Source organism: Grampus griseus (assembly GCF_964374135.1).
Source record: "Grampus griseus genome assembly, chromosome: 14".
In the NCBI taxonomy this organism is placed as follows: Eukaryota; Metazoa; Chordata; class Mammalia; order Artiodactyla; family Delphinidae; genus Grampus; species Grampus griseus.
Window position 1 is genome coordinate 47,379,616 of NC_139008.1, and position 24,806 is coordinate 47,404,421.

General features: G+C 36.5%; 1 protein-coding gene across 1 annotated transcript in view; it reads right to left on the reverse strand.

The window, feature by feature from the left end:
* MACROD2 (mono-ADP ribosylhydrolase 2) overlaps positions 1 to 24,806 on the reverse strand; it is a gene marked incomplete at its 3' end in the record, with an annotated part of 1,963,559 nt that overhangs the window by 1,507,074 nt on the left and 431,679 nt on the right. The window contains 1 exon segment of the mRNA XM_082670986.1: positions 20,755 to 20,784. Within this exon segment, the coding sequence (XP_082527112.1) occupies positions 20,755 to 20,784 (30 nt within the window).

Genomic DNA, 24,806 nt, shown 5'->3' on the forward strand with positions numbered 1-24,806 from the left:
GGATTCGTCCCTCCTTCCTTGCACTTCCAGGCCTGGCTGCCTGCTGGACCTGTATTGTATATGGGCCATCAATACTGTTCTGTGGGATTCCTTAGCTTTTCCCCAGTGCCAAGCAATTGCTGGAACAGGGAAGTGCTGCTGTTTCTTGTTCTTCCTGTGCTTTGAGAGACAACCTCAGCCCATGCCCTGCCCTAAAGGATGAGCTTAGCTCACTTGATCCTGGCCTGGTAAGGTTTCAGAAAGCTAGAATATATCATGTTCCAAGATATAATAATTTCTGACTCTGGGTATTTAAATGCTTGAGAGAAAGCTTCCTTATAACCAATACTGCACAGGATGAAATGAACTACTCTTAGGATCATCTTTCATCTATATTTACATGTAAAATCCTTTGGCTTATTTGGGGTTAACCAAAGCACCATTATCTATATTAGCTTTCTGCAAAAGAAACTCTTCCCTGCCACACACAGATATTTGGATTTCTGTTATCCAATAATTCAGGTTATTCCTCTTTATTTGGATATAACATCACCACATCTTACAATTATCCAGCACCTTTTCATCTTTCAGTTTTAGACTATAATGATAATAATAATGACAACTACAGTAATAACCATTGATCTAACACCTTGTATTTGAAAAACACTTTACAATGAGCAATTAGTTATTCCACCTCTGTAAAATCGTTACATATCATAATAATCACCTTTTCAGAGGAGGAAACTAGGACACAAAATAATGAATTTATTTTAACTTACTAAAAAATTAAATTAATGACTTTTGGCCAAAGACAGAGCTGCAGCAATAAGTGATCATGTAAAGCAAAAGGAAAGGACTTTCTGAGTAAACCACAGGTCCACAGTGTCTATGACTGGACTCCTGAGATCCCCATTCAGAACTGGCCAGGTTCACTCCTCTCTATCCTCCACTGCTTATCTCCAGTTTAGAGGTAAATGAAAACAGCTCCAAAGAATGAAAAAGGATTCTTAATAGTGCTGAAATTGAAAAGATTATTAAAGTGGCTTTCAAAGAAATTGCCCCACCTTGTATTTCTCTGGAGCCACAACAGATATAGTAAAGAAAACCATTCTCCCTCATAAACTGAAGGGATATAATCTAGTGATCCCAAAACACAAGAGACTTGACCTGCAGTATTTTGCTTGGACTTTTATTTCCTACTGCGTACTTGCAGGTCACATTCAGAGTCTCCTTGAGGATAAGGGATAGATATTTAAAAACAGTAGCTCAATAAAGTTTTTTTGGATAGTTTTGAAAAGATATTACCTTTAACACAAGTAGATAAGCTACAGAACATGATATTATATCTACTATATAATTAGGTAGATATATAGACATATCCTGGAAGCTGTGTAAAGTACTTCCTAATTCTAAATTATTTGTTTTTAAATATAAATCTATGCTTCTAAGCATTTAGGCTCCATTTAGCTAGCTAAAGACAGTGAGAGCATTCATAAAAGTCCAGAATTTTTACCAAGGAATTTCCATTTCTGCAAAGAGGGCTCTCACATTTTAAAAAAATTATTTCATAATTATTTTTTCCTATCTTTGAGCACGATTTACCTATCTAAACACTTCTTAACAGAATTCCTTAAACGTTACATTTTTCCAAAAGTTAACTATGAAACAAAAATACAAAAGAAATGTAAAATAATATTCACCAATTATGAAACTATATTTTAAAATGCCATCCTCCCAAATCAAAAGCAAAATGGAAACAAATGAACTTAAATGAGTCCAGTTGAAAGCATAAACATATTGAAATACTATCTTTTAGAGATACATATTGAAATCAGCTATAGAAGAGGAATCCGTACATTGAAAGAGACATAAAAGACATACCAACCAAGCAGCATATAAATCTTATTTGCATCACAATTCCAGCAAATATACTGTAAAAAATAAAATCATAAATTGATAGGAATAATATGAACATTGACTGGACAAATGATGATACTAAGGAAATTTTTCACACTTAAAAATGATATTTTTATGATGCTAAAATAAAAAGAGAAAAATACACTCCCTGTCTTTGAGAGGTGCATATCAAGATATTTACAGATAAAATGATATGATTCTTGGATTTGCTTCAAAATAATCTAGGTGTTTGAGTGGATGGAGGTGTAGATGAAACAAGGTTGGCTAAGAGTTGAAAACTGATGAAGGTTCGTGATGAGAAAATTGGATTCTTTATACTATTTTAATTTACATGTGTACATGTTTAAAATTTTCTATCAACTTTAAAAAATAATAACAGAATTGATATAGCAATCTTTTGCGGGAGAGATGGGAAGTGGGTTCAAATTCCTTTTTACTCAAGTTTACATTTTGGCAGCTCTTTCATCAAGGATCTATGATTAATTTTTTCAATGTTTATCTGAAAATGTCTTTATATTTGCCTCACTAGTGAATGATAGTTCCTGTGGGCAAAGAATGCCAGGTTGACATTAATTTCCCTCAGATATTACTTCATCACCTTTTAGTATCTATTGTTGCTTATAATTTATCTGTCAGTATAATAGTTGTTTCTTCATAGGAAATACTTTCTTTCTGATGTCTTTTAAATCTTTACCTTTCTATTGTATGTTCTATAGCTTTATGATAATGGGTCCACTTCTTGATTTGATTTTTCCTCACTAGAAATCAATAATGTGTGTTCTTTGAGATAATTTATTTCTTTGGCAATTGTGAAAATTTTTCAACTATCTTCTCCTCATATATTGCCTTTTTTTCAATCCTACTTTCTGGAGTTCCCATTGTATATACATTGAATGTCTGTCCCCTAACTTTCCCTTTCATATTTACCATCTATTTATATCTCTGTGGTGCATTCTGGGTAATTCCTACAGTGCTATCCTCCAAGTCACTAATTATATCTTCAGTTACATCTAATATGATGTTATAATATCTGTTATTAGAGTTTTTAATTCAAAGTCCACATTTTTCACTCCTAGGATTTGTATTTGTTTCTTTTAACATCTGCCTTTTCTTGACCATGATATTTTATCACTTTATCTTAGAGTTTGGATTCTCATTTTTATAGCTTTAATTGTGTTAAACGTATTTATTGATATTTTTGATTCTCTTTTAGGATGCTATCTAGCTACCTTAAGTTCTTGGGAGTCTGATCCTGATATCCATGACTCTTGCATATTTGGTGTGGATTTTGGACTGTTTCCTTTATTTTTAAGTAATAGATTATCTTTTAGAAGAGTTTTAGATTTATGCAGAAATTGAGAAGATAGTATGGAAAGTTCCCATGTACTTTACATCCAGTTCCCCCTATTATTAACATCTTAAATAAGTGTGGTACATTGTTACAATTAATGAACCAACACTGACATATAATTGTTAACTAAGGTCCATAGTTTATTCATATTTCCTTAGTTCTACCTAATGGCTTCTTCTGTTTCAGGATATCATCCAGGATACTACATTATAGTTAGTTGACATGTCTCCTTAGGCTCCTCTTAGTTGTGAGAGTTCCTCCAATTTTCCTTTTTTAAATGATATCAAAATATGATAGTTTCAAGGTATATTGATCAAATATTTTGTTGAATGCCCCTCTATTGGAATTTGTATGATACTTTACTCACAATTAGATTGGAGTTAAAAAGTTTGAGAGGAAAATAACAAAGGTAATGTGGCATTTTCAATATATCATATCAAAGTACATCCTATCAACATGATTTATCACTGTTGGTTGTAACTTTCATTACCTGGCTGAGATGTTTATCAGGCTTATCCACTGTAAAGTTCCTAATGAGTTTTATAATTTCTGAAAATGAGATAATTTTGGCATGGCTTTTTCTTTGTGAGAAAACCCCATGGCCTGAGTCTTGGGCACTTACCTTCAGAGTAATTGTGAGTTTGCCTCTAATAGTAGCCCTGGGGGCCAATTTTTATGTTAATTTTTTGTGTTTGGGATTCTCAGACACATAGGTAGTGTAGATTTAAGTACCAAACACAAAGAAGTTTCAGGATCAAGATAGCAACATTTTAGGAGTCTTCCCCATAGTTTTCTTGAACCAGTAGGGAATTGTTTTCAAATCCACGCTTCAGTTGAGATTATAACAATTTGATGAACTTGGCTTTAGGTAAGGATCTAAGCTCTACCCTCCTACTTTATGCAGTCCTATTTCTAATCCCCAAATGAGAACTAGCTTTGTGGCCTCTAGTGTCCAATGCCCCATCACCATATACACTACCACAAGGCACTTACAGTATACAGTTTATATTATAGTTTTGGTTCACTTTGTTTTTTCAGTACTCCCTTATTTATGGCACCCAAAGATGTAATTTCTTTCTTGCAAGCTGACAAATATACTACAATTAATTTTTATTTTATTTTATCCATAACTTAAATGAGTTGTTGCAGGGAGATTTTCTGATTTCCTCAGTCAACTGTATCTTTAGAATCTAAAGTCCTTCCCTCAATCTAGTTGGGTCTCTCTCCCCCAATAACACACGTGTGAAAAATTCCTTCCCATGTTATCTGTTCTGTAATGATACCACTGTTGTATTAAAAATTTTCTAAGTCTCAATGGTTTATATTATTAATAGGCAAAACACCTATCACAATGAACATCTAAAATCTTTTATTGAGTTGTGTGAAGAAATATTCAACAGAGATGTATCATTTTAACTTGTGTAATTTAAGTTAATTTAAGTAATTTAAGTGTAAATTGAACTTCAGCCACGAAAACTTCAGAGTAAATGGTTTTACTTTATTTTTATTCTAAAGACTGAAAACACTGATCACACAAAGGCTTCACAGGACCCCCACAAGCTAATGAAATGAAGCATGTGTCAGAGAAAAGAAGCAAGTATCTTTAATGGTGCACAAAATTATGAACCTAAAAAGTGATTATTTACTGTAATGAAACATAAAGTAGAGGTTATAGCTTCAATGCCTTCACAGCCAGTTCTAAGTAACCTACCATTTTTATGTCTTAATATTTTAAATTACAAGTGTATTACAAAATCAATTCATTGTTTTCAATGAAAAACCTAAATCAAGTAACATATTAAGAGATTACTGTCCATAATTCTCATTGTCCATCGTTCTTCAAGCATGAAATAGAGAGTTCAACAGCTAAGCCAACCTACATAAAAACTTTTCCTAAGGCATGTCCTCGATTCTATTTCTCAATGAATGTTAAATCGTATTAACTGGCACATTAGCACTTTAAACTTTTGCCAGTAGGTTTGAACAAGAAAAATCAATAATGACAATAATATTTCAGATTGAAAGATATAACTAACTGGTTAAATACCTGCAACATGACAAAACATGAATGAGATAATAGCCTTTCCCTCTTTCCATGTAATGCAAATTTTCTGCATTTCATTTCCACATCTATACAAATAAATATTGTTCTCCTTATCCCCCAGAACTTAAAAAATATAACCATAGTATTTAAAGAAAATGATAATATCCTAGCTATATAAACTTCTTAGAAATGAAAGGTAATACAGTACTTAAAATAATTACTGCATAAATATGCATATGATCCTCAAGTTGCCTGTTATAAGTCTTTTTTAAAGTTTTGTCTTTTCATTTAGAGATCATCTAAAGATAAAGATATTACCTTTCTACAGCAAACTGGTCAAAACTGAAATATCTAACCATGCTAAAATTCCAGGATGAAAGATAGTAATACCTCAAAATTAAAATGAAATACCTACTACATGTGGTAGAAGCTGCCAGGGGTATAAAAATGAGTATGAAAGCCTCTTTTTTTTCAAAAAGTTTATGCCCCAATTGGGGAATGTATCTTTCCAGGTTCAATCAGCTTGGCCAGAATGAGAAGGGGCATTTTATCTGCACAGGGCTGCCCCTTTGACAGGGTTTTAGATGGGGCAGTTTTACTCAGAAGGGGAAGTAGGTAAGTACTTAATATGATGAATAATTTCAAAATTAGCTTTAGAATAGAGGGGTCATGGTGACCAAAGTTAGAGGTGGAATAAATAAGGCATGTCCTCAGAATGGCCAATAAAAAGGAAAGTTCAAGCAGAGACATGGATTTTATGCCCTCCCCTTCCTCCACTAGGAAGCATCTGAAAAGCTTAATGACAAATGGCAGACAAGATTAAGGCAATCAGGACTGGGTCAAACTTCTAAGAATAGAACTAGACAAGTTCATGTGGAATGAGGAAGACATATACTAGAAATCCAACTAGTGTGGGCAGCTTCAGAGTTTGTCCCTAGACTGAGATGCAAGTGAGGTAGTGAAAGGAAAAGGCAAGGCAGGGAGGAGCCTGTGTTGGTGTGACCACCAGACTTTGCTCGGGTTGCTGTGATGAACCTTTGCTGCCAACACCATTAGTACCAGAGTTCCTTTCTTCAGTTCTAACACTGTTCATTCCATTTTAAGTGGCATGCCTGAATGGTCAGAGGAAGCTATTTAACGAAAATCTGGATAACACGACTGCAGAACAGTGAGGAGGACTGCTGAAGCATAGCAAGATCTCTGTAAAATATATCTACATCAAACAGTGAAAAATACAACTGAGTGGGTCATTTCCTTCCTCTCCTGGAAAATAACTCATCCTCCAAGATTGCTCCAGTGTCACCTCTTGTGGGAAGCCTTCCCTGACCACTCCGACATGTTGGCTTCATCTTTTCTGCTTCATTTTTCCTGTATTGAGAACCTTTCTAGTTCTTATTATATTAATGTGTAAATAAATATTTATACTTCAGACTGCACTTGGTTATAAGAATCTTTCCTACCTCAATGTCAAGACTAGTATACAATAGGTAATCAGTACATACTGTTGACTATGAAAGAGAAAAAGGAGAGAAAGAAAAAAGCAAGAGGGCAAAATGAAGGGAAGAAAGAAAGAAGGAAGGGAAGAAGGGAGGGAGGGAGGACAAAGGTAGGCTGGTTCACTGTGCAACTGCATGTTGTCAGACCTGGCCTGGCTCCTGGTCACTGCACTCCCCTTCCCCTCTATCTTCCTCTCATCTGAGCCTCCTTATCGCCCCTAGCAGGCTTACCCACCTGCAGTGCCCAGGATCAATCCCTGACACAGTCAGATCTCAAGCCTTATTTTCCATAGATTTGGCATCACATCCCTTTCTGAAGCTCTAATCCTGAGACTGGGTACCCACCTGACCAACAAGGCCAGGGCTCCTGAGTTTCTTTCACCAGGCTGCTCTATCCCGGGACTGAGAGACAGTTGCTACTCCCGAGGCCCATGGCTGGGACTCCTCCAGCTGCTGAGCAGAGGCCAGCAGGCTAACTCACTGCCAGACATGCTTGACTGACTCTCGTAAGGGGCCAGCCCCAACACGCTACCTGCTTTAACCAGACTTGCTCCCTCACTGTGGACCACTCTCCTAGATTCCTCCCAGCATGCCTAAGGCCCAGCCAGATCTCAAGGTTTAACAAGAGTGAAACACGTAATCACTGTGGGGATTTGGTTCTGTATGTGGAGGGAGGGTGACAGGGCTCTCCACTCCGCCTGTGAATGTTTAAGTAATTTATGAAAGCAGTTCCACTTAAACACACTCAAAAGACCCTTTAAACATGTTGTTTCTCATGTTAGGAACTCTTGGTAGAAACTCACATTTTTTGTGAAAAAATTGTTTTTCAGGATATCTGTTCTGGTTTTTAAAGAAGCAATCTGATACTGATGCCCATTCTATTGATATTAATATATCATTTTAAGTCAAAAGACCCATGCAAGGAAAATCCTTGGAACATCTGAAAGAACATGGGGAATGACAACTGCTCAGATAATTCAGCCAGAGACCATGATTGGTAACAGGGAAAGGGCTGTGTTTATTTCCAAACCAATAATCAGTACTGACACACAGTAGTTCCCAAATTAGTATTTGTTGAGTGAATGAATGAATGAACACGTGCTCATATGTGTGTTTGTATGTAGAAATAAGTAATGGGCGGGTGGAGATACACTGATGGTATCTATTGCATGACACCAAATATTTTTATGATTTTGCTGCTTTTGAAGTACATTTGGTACTTCACCTTGTTAAACTTTGGGCCCACTTTAATAGGCACAAGGAGAGCAAGAAGCCTTTGGTGGTGGAGAAGGGCATAATATATGCTGTGTTCTCATTCTAGAAAAGCAACTTTCCCATGAATTCCATCTGAGACTGAGAGTTTGTTTAGTGGTGGTTGCTTATACCTAGAGTTTTCAAAATTAATCTGCCACAGAATCACCTCAAGGATAAGGTCTAGAATTACAGTATTGATACTAATATATTATACATATATGTATGTGTGTATGTGGGTATAATTTAAAAAAGCAGTTCTACAAATTTATGCATATAAAAAGCCAACCTTAAATTGCTGCTCTGTCAGGAAATGTCATCTTAAATGTCTAACATTATGCCTCAGGCTTCAGCTCTCAGGAGCTTTGACAGACTAAAAGGGGAAGCAAAACCCATAAACCATATCTTGTTTGGGTTCTATTAGCAGGTTCTGGTCTTATTGTGATGATGAAAAGGAAAGACATCATCTAAAGTAAGAGACTGTAAATTTTGTTCCAGTCTGTTACATAATGATCTGAAAGGAATTGAGGAAGTAGCTCTTTAATTCTGCTTTTTTCTTTCTAATTCTGCTTCTTGACATAATTTAAGATTGGCTACAAAGGCTTTTTATTATTATATATTCCAAAAGTATGACATCACAGCACTTTGTGCATGTAAAACGTGTTTATTACAGATGAGTGAACACATATTTAAAATGCAATGTGCTCTAAAACTAAACCTCAAGTACACAAAAAAGGTATATGAATCTGGACGGCAATCCAGAGGTACCATGAGACAGCGCTATTGTATGTACTTTCAAGTTATCAACTGAGCTTAAGACTTGTGAAAATCAGCCAAGGAAAGCATCATCCATATCTCAGCTGCACGTTTTCCTGTCCTCTCCTTAATTTTTCCTGGTGTGAACAGAGTTACCTACTTTTGCATATAAAAGGCAAATCTAAACAGCAAAGATATATTAAAAATCACAGAGCAGAGAGACCTTCAAGACAGTGTAGGAGTAAGACGTAGAGATCACCTTCCTCCCCACAAATACATCAGAAATACATCTACATGTGAAACAACTCCTACAGAACACCTACTGAATGCTGGCAGACCTCAGACTTCCCAAAAGGCAAGAAACTCCCCACGTACCTGGGTAGGGCAAAAGAAAAAAACAGAGACAAAAGAATAGGGACAGGACCTGAACCTCTGGGAGGGAGCTGTGAAAGAGGAAGTTTCCACACACTAGGAAGCCCCTTCACTGGCAGAGACAGGGATGGTGGGTGGCTGGGGGGGGGGGCAGCTTTGGAGCCATGGAGGAGAGCGCAGCAACAGGGGTGCAGAGGGAAAAGCAGAGAGATTCCCACACAGAGGATCAGTGCCAACCAGCACTCACCAGCCCCAGAGGCTTGTCTGCTCACCTGCCGGCCGGGACAGGTGGGGGCTGGGAGGTGAGGCTCGGGCTTGGGAGGTCAGATCCCAGGGAGAGTACTGGGGTTGGCTGCGTGAACAGAGCCTGAAGGGGGCTAGTGTACCACAGCTAGCCAGGAGGGAGTCCAGGAAAAAGTCTGGACCTGCCTAAGAGGCAAGGGACCATTGTTTCGGGGTGCACGAGGAGAGGGGATTCAGAGCACTGCGTAAATGAGCTCCAGAGATGGGCGCGAGCCGCGACTAACAGTGCGGGCAGCAGAGATGGGCATGAAACGCTAAGGCTGCTGCTGCAGCCACCAAGAAGCCTGTGTGCAAGCACAGGTCACTATCCACACCTCCCCTCCTGGGAGCCTGTGCAGCCTGCCACTGCATCAGAACACCAGGAGCTATGTGAACAAAGAAGAGACGGTAATTTCTCCCAGCAGCCTTAGGAGCAGTGGATTAAATCTCCACAATCAACCTGATGTACCCTGCATCTCTGGAATATCTGAATAAACAACGAATCATCCCAAAATTGAGGCGGTGGACTTTGGGAGCAACTGTAGACTTGGGGTTTGCTTTCTGCATATAATTTGTTTCTGGTTTTATGTTTATCTTAGTTTAGTATTTAGGGTTTATTATCATTGGTAGATTTGTTTATTGATTTGGTGGCTCTCATCCTTTTTTTTAAATATATATATATATTTTTTCCTTTTTCTCTTTTTGTGAGTGTGTATGTGCCTGCTTCTTTGTGTAATTTTGTCTGTATAGCTTTGCTTTTACCATTTTTCCTAGGTTTCTGTCCGTCCGTTTTATTTTTTGTTTGTTTTTGGCTTCAGTAGAGTTTTTAGCACTTCTTTTCATTGGTGGATTTGTTTTTTGGTTTGGTGGCTCTCTTCTTTTTTCTTTCTTTTTTAAAAATTACTCATAATTTTTTTTTATTTTTAATAATCTTTTTCTATTTTTTATTTTAATAACTTTATGTTATTTTATTTTCTTCTTTCTTTCTTTTCTCCCTTTTCTTCTGAGCTGTGTGGCTCACAGGGTCTTGGTGCTCTGGGCAGGTGTCACGCCTGTGCCTCTGAGGTGGGAGAGCCAAGTTCAGGACATTGGTCCACCAGAGACCTCCCAGCTCCACATAACATCAAATGGCAAAAGCTCCCCCAGAGATCTCCATCGACACAGCTACATTCAATGACCAACAAGCTAGTGCTGGACACCCTGTGCCAAACAACCAGAAAGACAGGGACACAACCTCACCCAAGAGCAGAGAGGCAGCCTAAAATCATAATGTCACAGACACCCCAAAACACACCACTGGATGCAGTCCTACCCACTAGAAAGACAAGATCCAGCCTCATCCACTAAAACACAGGCACCAGTCGCTTCTACCAGGAAGCCTACAAAGCCCACTGAGCCAACCTTAGCCACTGGGGGCAGACACTGAAAACAACAGGAACTATGAATCTGCAGCCTACAAAAAGGAGACCCCAAACACAGAAAGTTAAGCAAAATGAGAAGACAGAGAAACACACAGCAGATGAAGGAGCAAGGCAAAAACCCACCAGACCAAACAAATGAAGAGGAAATAAGCAGTATACATGAAAAAGAATTCAGAGTAATGATAGTAAAGATGATCCAAGATCTTGGAAATAGAATGGACAGAATACAAGAAACCTTTAACAAGGACCGAGAAGAACTAAAGAGCAAACAAACAATGATGAATAACACAATAAATGAAGTTAAAAATTCTCTAGAAGGAATCAATAGCAGAATAACTGAGGCACAAAAACGGATAAGTGACCTGGAAGATAAAAGAGTGGAAATAACTACCACAGAGCAGAATAAAGAAAAAAGAATGAAAAGAATTGAGGACAGTCTCAGAGACCACTGGGACAACTTTAAACACACCAATATTCGAATTATAGGGGTCCCAGAAGAAGAAGAGGAAAAGAAAGGGACTGAGAAAATATTTGAAGAGATTATAGTTGAAAACTTCCCTAATATGGGAAAGGAAATAGTCAATCAAGTCCAGGAAGCACAGAGAGTCCCATACAGGATAAATCCAATGAGAAACACTCTGAGACACATAATCAAACTATCAAAAATTAAATACAAAGAAAAAATATTAAAAGCAGCAAGGGAAAAGCAACAAATAACATACAAGGGAATCCCCATAGGTTAACACCCAATCTTTCAGCAGAAAGTCTGCAAGCCAGAAGGGAGGGGCAGGACATATTTAAAGTGATGAAAGGGAAAAACCTACAACCAAGATTACTCCACCCAGTAAGGGTCTCATTCAGATGTGATGGAGAAATTAAAACCTTTACAGACAAGCAAAAGCTAAGAGAATTCAGCACCACCAAACCAGCTTTACAACAAATGCTAAAGGAACTCCGCTAGGCAGGAAAAACAAGAGACGGAAAAGAACTACAATAACAAACCCCCCAAAATTAAGAAAATGGTAATAGGAACATACATGTCGGTAACTACCTTAAATGTGAATGGATTAAATGCTTAAACCAAAAGACAGAGACTGGCTGAATGGATACAAAAACAAGACCCATATATATGCTGTCTACAAGAGACCCACTTCAGACCTAGGGACAAATGCAAACTGGAAAGTGAGGGGATGAAAAAAGATATTCCATGCAAATGGAAATCAAAAGAAAGCTAGAGTAGCAATTCTCATATCAGATAAAATAGACTTTAAAATAAAGACTATTACAAGAGACAAAGAAGGACACTACATACTGATCAAGGGATCAATCCAAGAAGAAGATATAACAATTGTAAATATTTATGCACCCAACATAGGAGCATCTCAATACATAAAGCAGATGCTAACAGCCATAAAAGGGGAAATCAAGAGTAACACAATCACAGTAGAGGACTTTTAACACCCAACTTTCAACAATGGACAGATCATCCAAAATGAAAATAAATAAGGAAACACAAGCTTTAAATGATACATTAAACAAGATGAACTTAATTGATATACATAGAACATTCCATCAAAAACAACAGAATACACTTTCTCCTCAAGTGCTCATGGAACATTCTCCAGGATAAATCATACCTTGGGTCACAAATCAAGCCTTGGTAAACTTAAGAAAATTGAAACTGTATCAAGTATCTTTTCCGACCACACTATGTGACTAGATATCAAATACAGGAAAAAAATTTGTAAAAAATACAAATACATGGAGGCTAAACAATACACTACTAAATAACCAACAGATCACTGAAGAAATCAAAGGGGAAATCAAAAAATACCTAGACACAAATGAAAATGAAAACACCACAAACCAAAACCTATGGATGCAGCAAAAGCAGTTCTAAGGGAAGTTTATAGCAATACAATCCTACCTCAAGAAACAAGAAACATCTCAAATACACAACCTAACCTTACACCTAAAGCAAATAGAGAAAGAACAAAAAAACCCCCCAAACATAGCAGAAGGAAAGAAATCATAAAGATCAGATCAGATGTAAATGAAAAAGAAATGAAGGAAATGACAGCAAAGATCAATAAAACTAAAAGCTGGTTTTTGAGAAGATAAACAAAATGGATAAACCATTAGCCAGACTCATCAAGAAAAAAAGGGAGAAGACTCACATCAATAGAATTAGAAATGAAAAAGGAGAAGTTACAACTGACACTGCAGAAATACAAAGGATCATGAGAGATTATTACAAGCAACTATATGCCAATAAAATAGACAACCTGGAAGAAATGTACAAATTCTTACAAAAATACAACCTTCCAAGACTGAAGATGGAAAAAATAGAAAATATAAACAGACCAATCACAAGCACTGAAATTGAGACTGTGATTAAAAATCTTCCAACAAACAAAAGCCCAGACCAGATAGCTTCACGGGCGAATTCTACCAAATATTTACAGAAGAGCTAACACCTTTCCTTCTCAAATTTTCCAAAATATATCAGAGGGAAGAACACTCCCAAACTCCTTCTATAAGGCCACCATCATCCTCATTCAAAATCCAGACAAAGATGTCACAAAGAAAGAAAACTACAGGTCAATATCACTGATGAAACTACAGGCCAATATTAGTGATAGATGGAAAAATGCTCAACATAATACTAGCAAACATAATCCAACAGCACATTTAAAGGATCATACACCATGATCAAGTGGGGTTTATCCAGGAAATGCAAGGATTCTTCAATATATGCAAATCAATCAATGTGATACACCATATTAACAAACTGATGGAGAAAAACCATATGATCATCTCAACTGATGCAGAAAAAGCTTTTTACAAAATTCAACACCCATTTATGAAAAAAATCCTCCAGAAAGTAGGCACAGAGGGAACTTACCTCAACATAATAAAGGCCATATATGATAAACCCACAGCCAACATTGTTCTCAATGGTGAAAAACTGAAACCTTTTCCACTAAGATCAGGAAAAAGACAAGGTTGTCCACTCTCACCACTATTATTCAACATAGTTTTGGAAGTTCTAGCCACAGCAATCAGAGAAAAAAAAGAAATAAAAGGAATGCAAATTGGAAAAGAAGAAGTTAAGCTGTCACTGTCTGCAGATGACATGATACTGTACACAGAGAATCCTAAAGATGCTACCAGAAAACTACTAGAGCTACCTAAGGAGACAAAAGACCTGTATGCAGAAAAGCAGAAGACACTGATGAAAGAAGTTAAAGATGATACAAACAGATGGAGAGATATACCACGTTCTTGGATTGGAGGAATCAACACTGTGAAAATGACTCTACTACCCAAAGCAATCTACAGATTCAATGCAATCCCTATCAAACTACCAATTGCATTTTTCACAGAACTAGAACAAAAAAAATCACAATTTGTATGGAAACACAAAAGACCCCGGATAGCCAAAGCAGTCTTGAGAAAGAAAAACAAAGCTGGAGGAATCAGGTTTCCTGACTTCAGACTATACTACAAAGCTACAGTAATCAAGACATTATGGTACTGGCAGAAAAACAGAAATATAGATCAATGGAACAAGATAGAAAGCCCAGAGATAAACCCACACACAGATGGTCACCTTATGTTTGATAAAGGAGGCCAGAATATACAATGGAGAAAAGACAGCCCCTTCAATAAGTGGTGCTGGGAAAACTGGACAGCTACCTGGAAAAGAATGAATTTAGAACACTCCCTAACAACATACACAAAAATAAACTCAAAATGGATTAGATACCTAAATGTAAGACCAGACACTATAAAACTCTTAGAGGAAAACATAGGCAGAACACTCTGTGACATAAATCACAGCAACATCCTTTTTGACCCACTTGCTAGAGAAATGGAAATAAAAATAAACAAATGGGACCTAATGAAACTTCAAAGCTTTTGCACAGCAAAGGAAACCATAAGCAAGACAGAAGGACAGCCTTCAGAATGGGAGAAAATACTTGCAAATGAAGCAACTGACAAAGGATTAATTTCCAAACGTTACAAGAAGCTCATGCAGCTCCATACCAAAAAAAAAAAAAAAAAACCAGACAACAGAATCCAAAAATGGGCAGAAGGCCTAAACAGACATTTCTCCAAAGAGGATATACAGATTGCCAACAAACACATGAAGGGATGCTCAACATCACTAATCATTAGAGAAATGCAGATCAAAGCTACAATGAGGTATCCTCTCACACCAGTCAGAATGGCCATCATGAAAAAATGCAGAAACAATAAATGCTGGAGAGGGTGTGGAGAAAAGGGAACCCTCTTGCATTGTTGGTGGGAATGTGAATTGATACAGCCACTGTGGAGAACAGTATGGAGGTTCCTGAAAAAACTAAAAATAGAACTAGGACTACCATATGACCCAGCAGTCCCACTACTGGGCATATACCCTGAGAAAACCATAATTCAAAAAGAGTCATGCACCACAATGTTCACTCCAGCACTACTTACAATAGCCGGGACATGGAAGCAACCTAAATGCCCACCGACAGATGAATGGATAAAGAAGATGTGGTACATATATACAATGCAATATTACTCAGCCATAAAAAGGAATGAAATTGGGTCATCTGTAGAGACATGGATGGATCTAGAGACTGTCATACAGACTGAAGTAAGTCAGAAAGAGGAAAGCAAATATCGTATATTAACGCATATTTGTGGAACCTAGAATAAAAAATGGTTCTGAAGAACCTAGAGGCAGGAGAGAAATAAAGATTCAGATGTAGAGAATGGACATGAGGACGTGGGGAGGGGGAAGGGTAAGCTGGAACGAAGTGAGAGAGTGGCATGGACATATATACACTACCAAATGTAAAACAGATAGCTAGTGGGAAGCAGCTTCATAGCACAGGGAGATCAGCTCGGTGCTTTGTGACCACCTAGAGGTGTGGGGTAGGGAGAGTGGGAGGGAAATGCAAGAGGGAGGAGATATGGGGACATATTTATATGTATAGTTGAGTCACTTTGTTATAAAGCAGAAAGTAACACACTGTTGTAAAGCAATTATACTCCAATAAAGATGTTAAAAAAACAAAAAATCACAGAGCAAAGGCACGAGCCCTGAGTGGGACTCAAGAACCCTGTCTTCTTACTGGACCTTTGCACTTTATAAGCTGTGTGACCTTGAAGAAGTCATTAAATCTCCCTAAGTCACATTTCTCTCAGTGATTAAAGTAATAATAATAATAATAAATAACACTGATCTCATTTGAGCATTGTGGCCGAGACAGTGCTATGTATTTACCACACCATTTCCTCTTCCTGGGAACGCTGGAAGACTCCATTCTTCCCAGACTTCCTTGTAGTTCGGTTGGGGGTCACTTGCCTGAATTCTGACCCATGGAACGTGGGCAGAAGTGACATAAGCCATTCACGAACTGCTCTGTAAATACATCCCACAAGATCCACCAGCTGTCTCTTCCTGTTTTGTGACTGGAGCCACATACCACATAGAGTAGTTACAAGATAGAGAAGCAACCTGAGACTCTGTGTCACCACCTGTAGGAGAGCCTGAGTAGAACAGCCACCAATATACTCGACATTGATGTGAGCAAGAAATTAACCTTATTGTTTTAACCACTAAGATTTTTAGGTTTGTTACCATAGCATAATGTAGCCTACCCTGACTAAGAAAAGGACTAAATGAGAAAATTAAATTTACTTGTTTTATATCTAAATGTGCTATACTGCTATGCAGGTTAGTACTGGGAGCAATGATGGAGAGCTTGTAAAAATTAATAGAACTTCTAAGGTTTTTTGACATTATACCATTACCTAGATTATATAAAGGCTTCCTGAAAGACAGAATCCAGTCACTATAGACCAACCACATTCTTACTTAAATATTAGTATATTTATTTGCCCTTAACATATCTGGGACATATATACATAGATGATCCATTTTACCAAGTATTTTAACTGATATGACTAGGTAGTTGAAGCCCTATCATTTATACTCACTACAATGACACTAAGTGACACTAAGTTCCTAAAGAGAGTGACCTCTGGCCCAAAGATGAAAATCCACACCTATGTGAAATGATTCTCTCACTTTAAAATTAAAACTGAGTGGGTGGGCTTCCCTGGTGGCGCAGTGGTTGAGAGTCTGCCTGCAGATGCAGCGGACACGGGTTCGTGCCCCAGTCTGGGAAGATCCCACATGCCACAGAGTGGCTGGGCCCGTGAGCCATGGCCGCTGAGCCTGCGCATCCGGAGCCTGTGCTCCGCAACGGGAGAGGCCACAGCAGTGAGAGGCCCGCGTACCGCAAAAAACAAACAAACAAACAAACAAAAAACTGAGTGGGTGATTGTGACCATTTTTAAAATCTCCTCTTAGGAGATCTCTTGTCTTGATCATGAGCACTCCAAAAAAAAAAGAGCAAAACGCTAAGATTATAGATAATACAACTTTGTATAGACTGATTTTTGCCTAAATTTCAAGTGCAACGTATAGAGAACTGGGGGGAAGCCCTCCTGAGAACCTGAAAAAATGGTACTTAAGATACTATTATTATTTTTTTATGTGGTCCCAAATTTTCTTGATCAAATTGTTTAGTCAATCAAAGAATTATTTCCTTTAGAGGTTTTTGAAGGTATATTAATTCAAGTCAATAAAAGGAATCATTGATCAAATCCAAGAGGACTGCATCAGTTCTAGGCTCCTTATTAGATGATTATTAGCTGTTGCTGTACAAATATCACTGACAGGATTAATAAGATTTGTCACAGAATCAAAAGGCCAAAAATCAGTTCAGAGAAGGCTAAAAATATTCCTTAAATTTAAGTTTTAAATGCAGCTTTCCAAAAATCAGACATGTATTTTAGAGCAATCTTGACATCTCCAGAAGTGCATAAATGAATTAAACCTGTCAATGACCTACTTTAATGAAAGAAATTACATCCATCTTAAATACTTATAATTTATCTTTATGATGATATTGAGCTGCTAATTTTAGAATTCAGAAATGAGAAATTATGGCAAATAACTGCATTTAGCAAAATCAACCACCTAGAGGACAGTCAAGTATATACTTCAGGTAAACAGAACATTGAGTTTGCCATTCCTGAACGTCTTACCATTGCTAAAAATGTACACTGTATCTACACACAGGTTGAAGGAACCACAAGGAAATACAGGCCAACTCACTAGCGTTAATTCTATACACACCAACCATGTATACATATATTGAAACAAAGCAGCTTGACAAGGGTACCTGAACAGCAGCCTACCTTCCCCAAAATGGCAGGGACTGCTCATTGCCTGCCAAACCTCCACCCTCCCCTTCTTCCTTAAAAAACAGAGCACTGCTTTTTTTTGATGAGCACATTTCTTCCTGGCATAAAACTATATTATCCATGAATGAACATTTGATCAATTCAAGGATATGAGACATCAGATAAAGCTGCTTAAAGAAAACTGGCTTGTCTTTTAGGGGCCACCTTTTTGATTTTTTGCCTCTCTTACTCCTCCTGACACCCATATTTTTGATGCCCAGAGTCCAGCAGCCTCTGTGGACCCTGAGTTCCACACAGTAGGAAGAGCAGAAAAGCCAGAGCTTGAGCACTTGATGACAGGATGGGATTACTGCACAGCCACTCTAGTCTACATCTAAGCTGCTTTCACAGGGGACAGAAACATTTTTCTATCTCCTTTAAGTCACTATTATTTGGGGGGTTTCTGTTATGGGCAGCTAAAGTGATTTTAACTTATATAATTAGTCAATTCAGTTTTTTTTTAAATAGCCAAGAACCATAAATTAAGTATCTAGCTAATTTGTCTGCTGTTTTAAATTGATAGATTTGTATATGTAGACTCAATTTTAACTTTTTATCCTACTTAACAGTACTAGTCAAATTTGTTAAAATACTAATATGTCATGTAAGAAAATCATCACTATGAATGACTTATTTTAATGTTTCCTTCACATATTATAAGAAACCTAGAGATAAAAATTTATTGGGAATCCAGTACATTCCTAAGGAATATTTCTCTTCTAGTTCCCAAAGAATACCAAAAAGAAGAAGAAGAAGAAGAAAAAGAAGAACAATGAGAACCCCTGTATATTTATATTTTCTAAAGTAATTTGGGGAAGAAGAAAAATACTCTGCTATAGAATGTGCACTGACATGTGGTAATATGAAGAGCACTTTCTAGTTTAAACTATTTTCTATCATTTCTATTTCCAACATTCTGTTTTTAAAAATCTATTGATTCTTATATGGGAACAATGGTTAAAATTTTAATTTTCAAATAAAATTTAAGCTGAAACCTCCTGATGATGATTTATAAAGGATAACATTTCTTAAAAGTTGGGGATCAAGTAAACAAGTTCTAACTTGTTTGTTGAAAACCTAAAGCTCTGTATATACAATCATATCTATTTCAACCACACACATGAAAAGAGGGAGCAAGAGGAAGAGGGAGAGAGAAAACAAACCTATTTATGTCCATCTGGGTCCTAAATGAAAAGGACCCCATTCTACTGTATACTTTTTTCCTCCCCTACTATGTAGTATAGACTGGGGCTAGGTAAGCTTTCATCTTTCAACCTAGAAATAAAAATAATAAATAGTTCCAAGATTTTAGTATCAAAAAAGAATTCCTAGTACAGAAATCTCTCTCTTCCTCATCTCACTTTGATCTCTTTCTCTCTCTCCTCTGAAAAGGAAGAAAGAAAAAGCAAAATGCCACTACCAATTTCTTTCTTTATTTTTCACAGTAAGTCACTGATATGTTAAGCTCTCAGGCTACAAAGTCATAATGATTTTAGTCATTATTATGGAAAAAAAAAAGATAAAAACCGCAAGGCTCCAGATGTATTGTTTTAAAATTCATATTAAAAGTGACTCATGCAGCCACTATTGAAAACAGTATGGTGGTTCCTCAAAAATCTAAAAATAGAGTTGCCATATGATCCAGCAATTCAACTCCTGGGCACATATCTGGACAAAACTATAATTCAAAAAGATACATGCACCCCTATGTTCATAGCAGCACTATTCACAATAACCAAGACATGGATACAACCTAAATGTCCATCAACAGATGAATGGGTAAGGAAGATGTGGTATATATACACAATGGAATATTACTCAGCCATAAAAAAGAATGAAATAATGCCACTCACAGCAACATGGATGGACCCAGAGATTAGCATACTAAGTGGAGTAAGTCAGAAAGAGAAAGACAAATACCATATGATATCACTTATATGTGGAATCTAAAATATGACACAAATAAACTTATCTATAAAACAGAAACACACTCAAAGATATAGAGAACAGCTTTGTGGTTGCCAAGGTGGAAGGGGTGTGAGGGAGGGATGGACTGGGAGTTTGGGCTTAGCAGATGCAAACTAGTATATATAGAATTGATAAACAACAAGGTCCTACTGTGTAGCACAGGGAACTATATTTGATATCCTGTGATAATCTATAATGGAAAAGAATATGAAGAAGAATGTATATATATTTATATATGTGTAGAACTGAATCACTTTGCTGCACAGCAGAAATTAACACAACATTGCAAATCAACTATACTTAAAAAGTGACTATCATCTACTATATGTGTGTTCACCTCAACAGCTTATTGCTGCTATAGTTTATGCCAAAGATAGAAATATAAAGCTTGATGAGAACAACAACAGTATTCTGCATGTTTTGAAGTCAGTTAAAATAACGTTTAGGCAAACCCAAGATATTTCTATTATAAATTTTCTAAGATTATAATTTGCGTGGTTGATGACTACAGCAAAATTAATTTTCTTTAAAGTATCACAGAACTTACTAAACATCTTATGGTTGGTGTAGTAATAAAATATATTTTAAGTGATGTTCAGGACTTACCACCTCCACCTCCAAGAAGACTGGTATTTGCTGTTCAAAAGAAAACAAAATAAAAGACATTAAATAATATATAAAAATATAATATGCCAGAGTAGTTCAGGAAAAGTTGGTAATGATCATGCTGTACATACACACACACACTCACACACACACACACACACACACACACACACACATATATATTACAATATGTACTTGCATATAAAGACAGACTTTATTACTGTTTTCTTATGGTATGAAAATGGAAATATTTCACTATTTTTCTCTTTTTTCTCTTCAAATGAATATTTTTACAATGTGCTTCCTTCTAATAAAATGAAGTACATATGTGATCCTTTTTGTTCCATTCTGTATCTAAACTAATCTTTTGGTTTCTCCATTTTATCAACTAGAGATAGAACAATGTTTTTTAGGCAATTTCAACAATTTCAAAGAACAATGTAACAAGAAAGTATAATGATAATTTTAATTAAATTAAACACCATCAAATAAAGCTATCTCAAGACACTCTACAATAAGAATGAACTCAAATAGTGACAGATTTATTCATTTTTACATTAATTTTTTTGTTTGAGGGAAAGAAATAAATTTTAAATATTTTTGTAAAACAATGATGTGTCATTTCTTACCCATTTATCCATTAACCTAGCACATATAATTATGAAGTCAAATAATAAGCAAAATATAAGACTATTCCATTTAGATTTTTTTAAGAGGTCAGATTTTCAGAAGGTTCCACTGCAGTTTTCTGCTGAAGTATTAAGCAACTTTATGCCTATGTTTATCTAGTCTCTACAAAAGCCAGAAAACAGAAGTCCTGCAGCAACATAAAAAAAGTATGTGGTAATCAAAGTCCCTTTCTTTGTGGAGAAACCTGAGCTACCAAAAGATTAAAGAAATCACTTAAGAAAGAGGAGTAGGAATCTTTAACTTGAATTTTCCTGTGATGTCCACAAACCACGCACTGCCATAATAAGAGAAGCAAATATCAGAGTGTTAATGATTCTATCAATAAATAATGGAGCATTTTAAGAATAAATGCCTATATTCATATGTGATGGTTTGCTAATTATTGAAACACTAAAGAGAACATGATGAAAATGCGTGGAGAACAAATGCCTTTGAAGGTTTTCTCAATATGTCAATCTTAGAGCATCACATCTTGTCTCATATGATCTTTCAAGTACAGGGCCATCTAATTGCTGGTTATGCCTTCCCCGCAATGCTTTCATCACAAATATGGACTGTGTAGCAATGCCATTAGTCAACCATAAACAAAATTCGCTTCAGATATTACATTTTATTTACTTTTTTAACTTTTTTTTTTTTCTTTATTTGGGTCGCACCACATGGCATGTGGGATTTTAGTTCCCTGACCATGGATCAAACCTGTGCCTCCTGTAGTGGAAGCGTGCAGTGTTAACCACTAGACCGCCAGGGAAGTCCCACTTCAGATATTATAAAGTCATCTGCCACCCTGTCACCTCAGGTCCCCCAAATCCTTTTGACTTCACAGTGAAAATGTGTAGTATTTACATAGATCGTATCCAGGACTTAATGCCCTGCCCCAAATCAAACTTTGTAACTGCTGAAGTGGTAACTTGCTGAAGGGGAATGAGGAAAGATGTTATGAATTCTATCTTGGTTCCATACCCTTTAGTGGATGGGAGAAATTTCATGATGTCTCTTGGCAAACCCAAACATTTTCTTAAAAATCTTAGCTACATGCATTTATAAAACTGCATGGCATTTCACACTCCTGCCGATTTTTTATTTTTATATTTGACTGAGAACTCCTTCCCTGTCTATAGGTTTTCCAGATCCCAGAAACTCCATCTGTTGTCCTCCAATTTATACATATTCATTCATAAAGAAAAATGTATTTCCAACAACAAACAACAACAGCAATAAACAGTAGCTTTACATGCAAATTATCGTGCCCAGAATCACAATAACACAATATAACCTATTTTCACCCAATGCTTTGCTCAGTAAAGGTGGAGGCTGCCTCTTTTGAGAGCACAGCACAAGACCCATCTGTTTAACCAGGCCCTCATCCAATAGAGGTGGGTGGATGTGTGGGAGCAGGTGTAGGAACTGGAACTCCAGTCCTGGAGAACCATCAAGTCAGTTTATGTCAGATGTGTGCTCGCGTCTAGGTGAGCATGTCTGGCCACATTTTAACATCTACATAGAAGTATTTTATAAAATTGTGGCATTTACATAGGGCACAATCACTTTTAAGATAATTTCATGTGCATTACCAGTCATGTAATAGAATCTTAATCTAAGCTGCTTAAATATATTCAAAGCAATTCTAATAAATGTAATCCTGATAATGATTTTTCTAAAGAACCCATCAAATTTAAGTCTATTTTATCAATTTCTGTTCTTTAAAAATTAAAAAATAAAATGTCTACATTATTAGGAAAAATATCAAGACAATTTTCTTCAGTAAAAGTGACAAAAATATTGGCAAATAAAAGTGAAACTTTATTATGATTTCTAATATTATTCTACCTTCACAAAGCACCTTATGTATAATATAACTGATTGTCAACATTTATTGGCCAGGTGGATTAATATTATTTCTTCCATTTTACAAAAGTGAAAATGACTTTTGTGTTTCTAAAATTAGTAGTCATTTAATTTTTACTTAATTATTTCTAATAAATCGAGGTATATCCTAATTAGAGACGAAGCCCCTAAAGATAAAGTCTGAGTTTAATAATTTGGCCTGCATTTAATAAGTTCTCAATACATGTTTTCCAACAGTGAGATAACTGGCAGGATTAATCCCATTTCTTTATTGACGTAGAAGAGGTTTTTGTTTACTGAAGTGTGTGGAAAGAGCAAATTTTGGTCCTTTTCTTCCTGTAAGATCAAGGTCTGTTAAAGAAACTCTTAAAAGTTTATTTGGAAATAGTGATTAAAATTGTATGAAATACGTTTATATAGTTATGTCCCTCCCTAGGTCCCCTGCTAGAGGGAATTTTGGATATGCCTCTTGTTATTCCTAGAGTTACATATGGAAGGTAAAGGAGAAAGGAACAAAGAAAACTTAAAGTTGATAAGCATGATGCTACTGCTTCTAGATTGAGATTTAAAAATCCCTTCTCTGAGCATGCTTACTAATCAACATTATTTTCCTTTTTTTTTTTATTTTTAATTTTTTATTAGATTTAGGCTCACTTTTCCACTCCCTGTCAAGAATACTTCATAGACAGTGCCATATACATATATATTTTTTTCGTAGTAGCATGGCTAATTGCTACTATTTTTTTTTCTTATACAGCAGGTTGTTATTAGTTATCCACTTTATACATATTAGTGTATATATGTCAATCCCAATCTCTCAATTCATCACACCACCACACCTGACCCCTCCACTTTCCCCCATTGGTGACCATACGTTTCTTCTCTACATCTGTGTCTCTATTTCTGCCCTGGAAACCGGTTCATCTGTAGCATTTTTCTAGGTTCCACATATATGCGTTAATATACGAAAAATGTTTTTCTCCTTCTGACTTACTTCACTCTGTATGACAGTCTCTAGATCCATCCACATCTCTACAAATGACTCAATTTCATTCCTTTTTATGGCTAATATTCCATTGTATATATGTACCACATCTTCTTTATCCATTCATCTGTCGATGGACATTTAGGTTGCTTCCATGACCTGGCTATTGTAAATAGTTCTGCAATGAACAGTGGGGTGCATGTGTCTTTTTGAATTATGTTTTTCTCTGGGTATATGCCCAGTAGTGGGATTGCTGGGTCATATGGAAATTCTATTTTTAGTTTTTTAAAGAACCTCCATACTGTTCTCCATAGTGGCTGTATGAATTTACATTCCCACCAACAGTGCAAGAGGGTTCCCTTTTCTCCATATCCTCTCCAGCATTCGTTGTTAGTAGATTTTCTGATGATGCCCATTCTAACTGTTGTGGGGTGATACCTCATTGTAGTTTTGATTTGTATTTCTCTAATAATTTGTGAGGTTGAGCAGCTTTTCATGTGCTTCTTGGCCATCTGTATGTCTTCTTTGG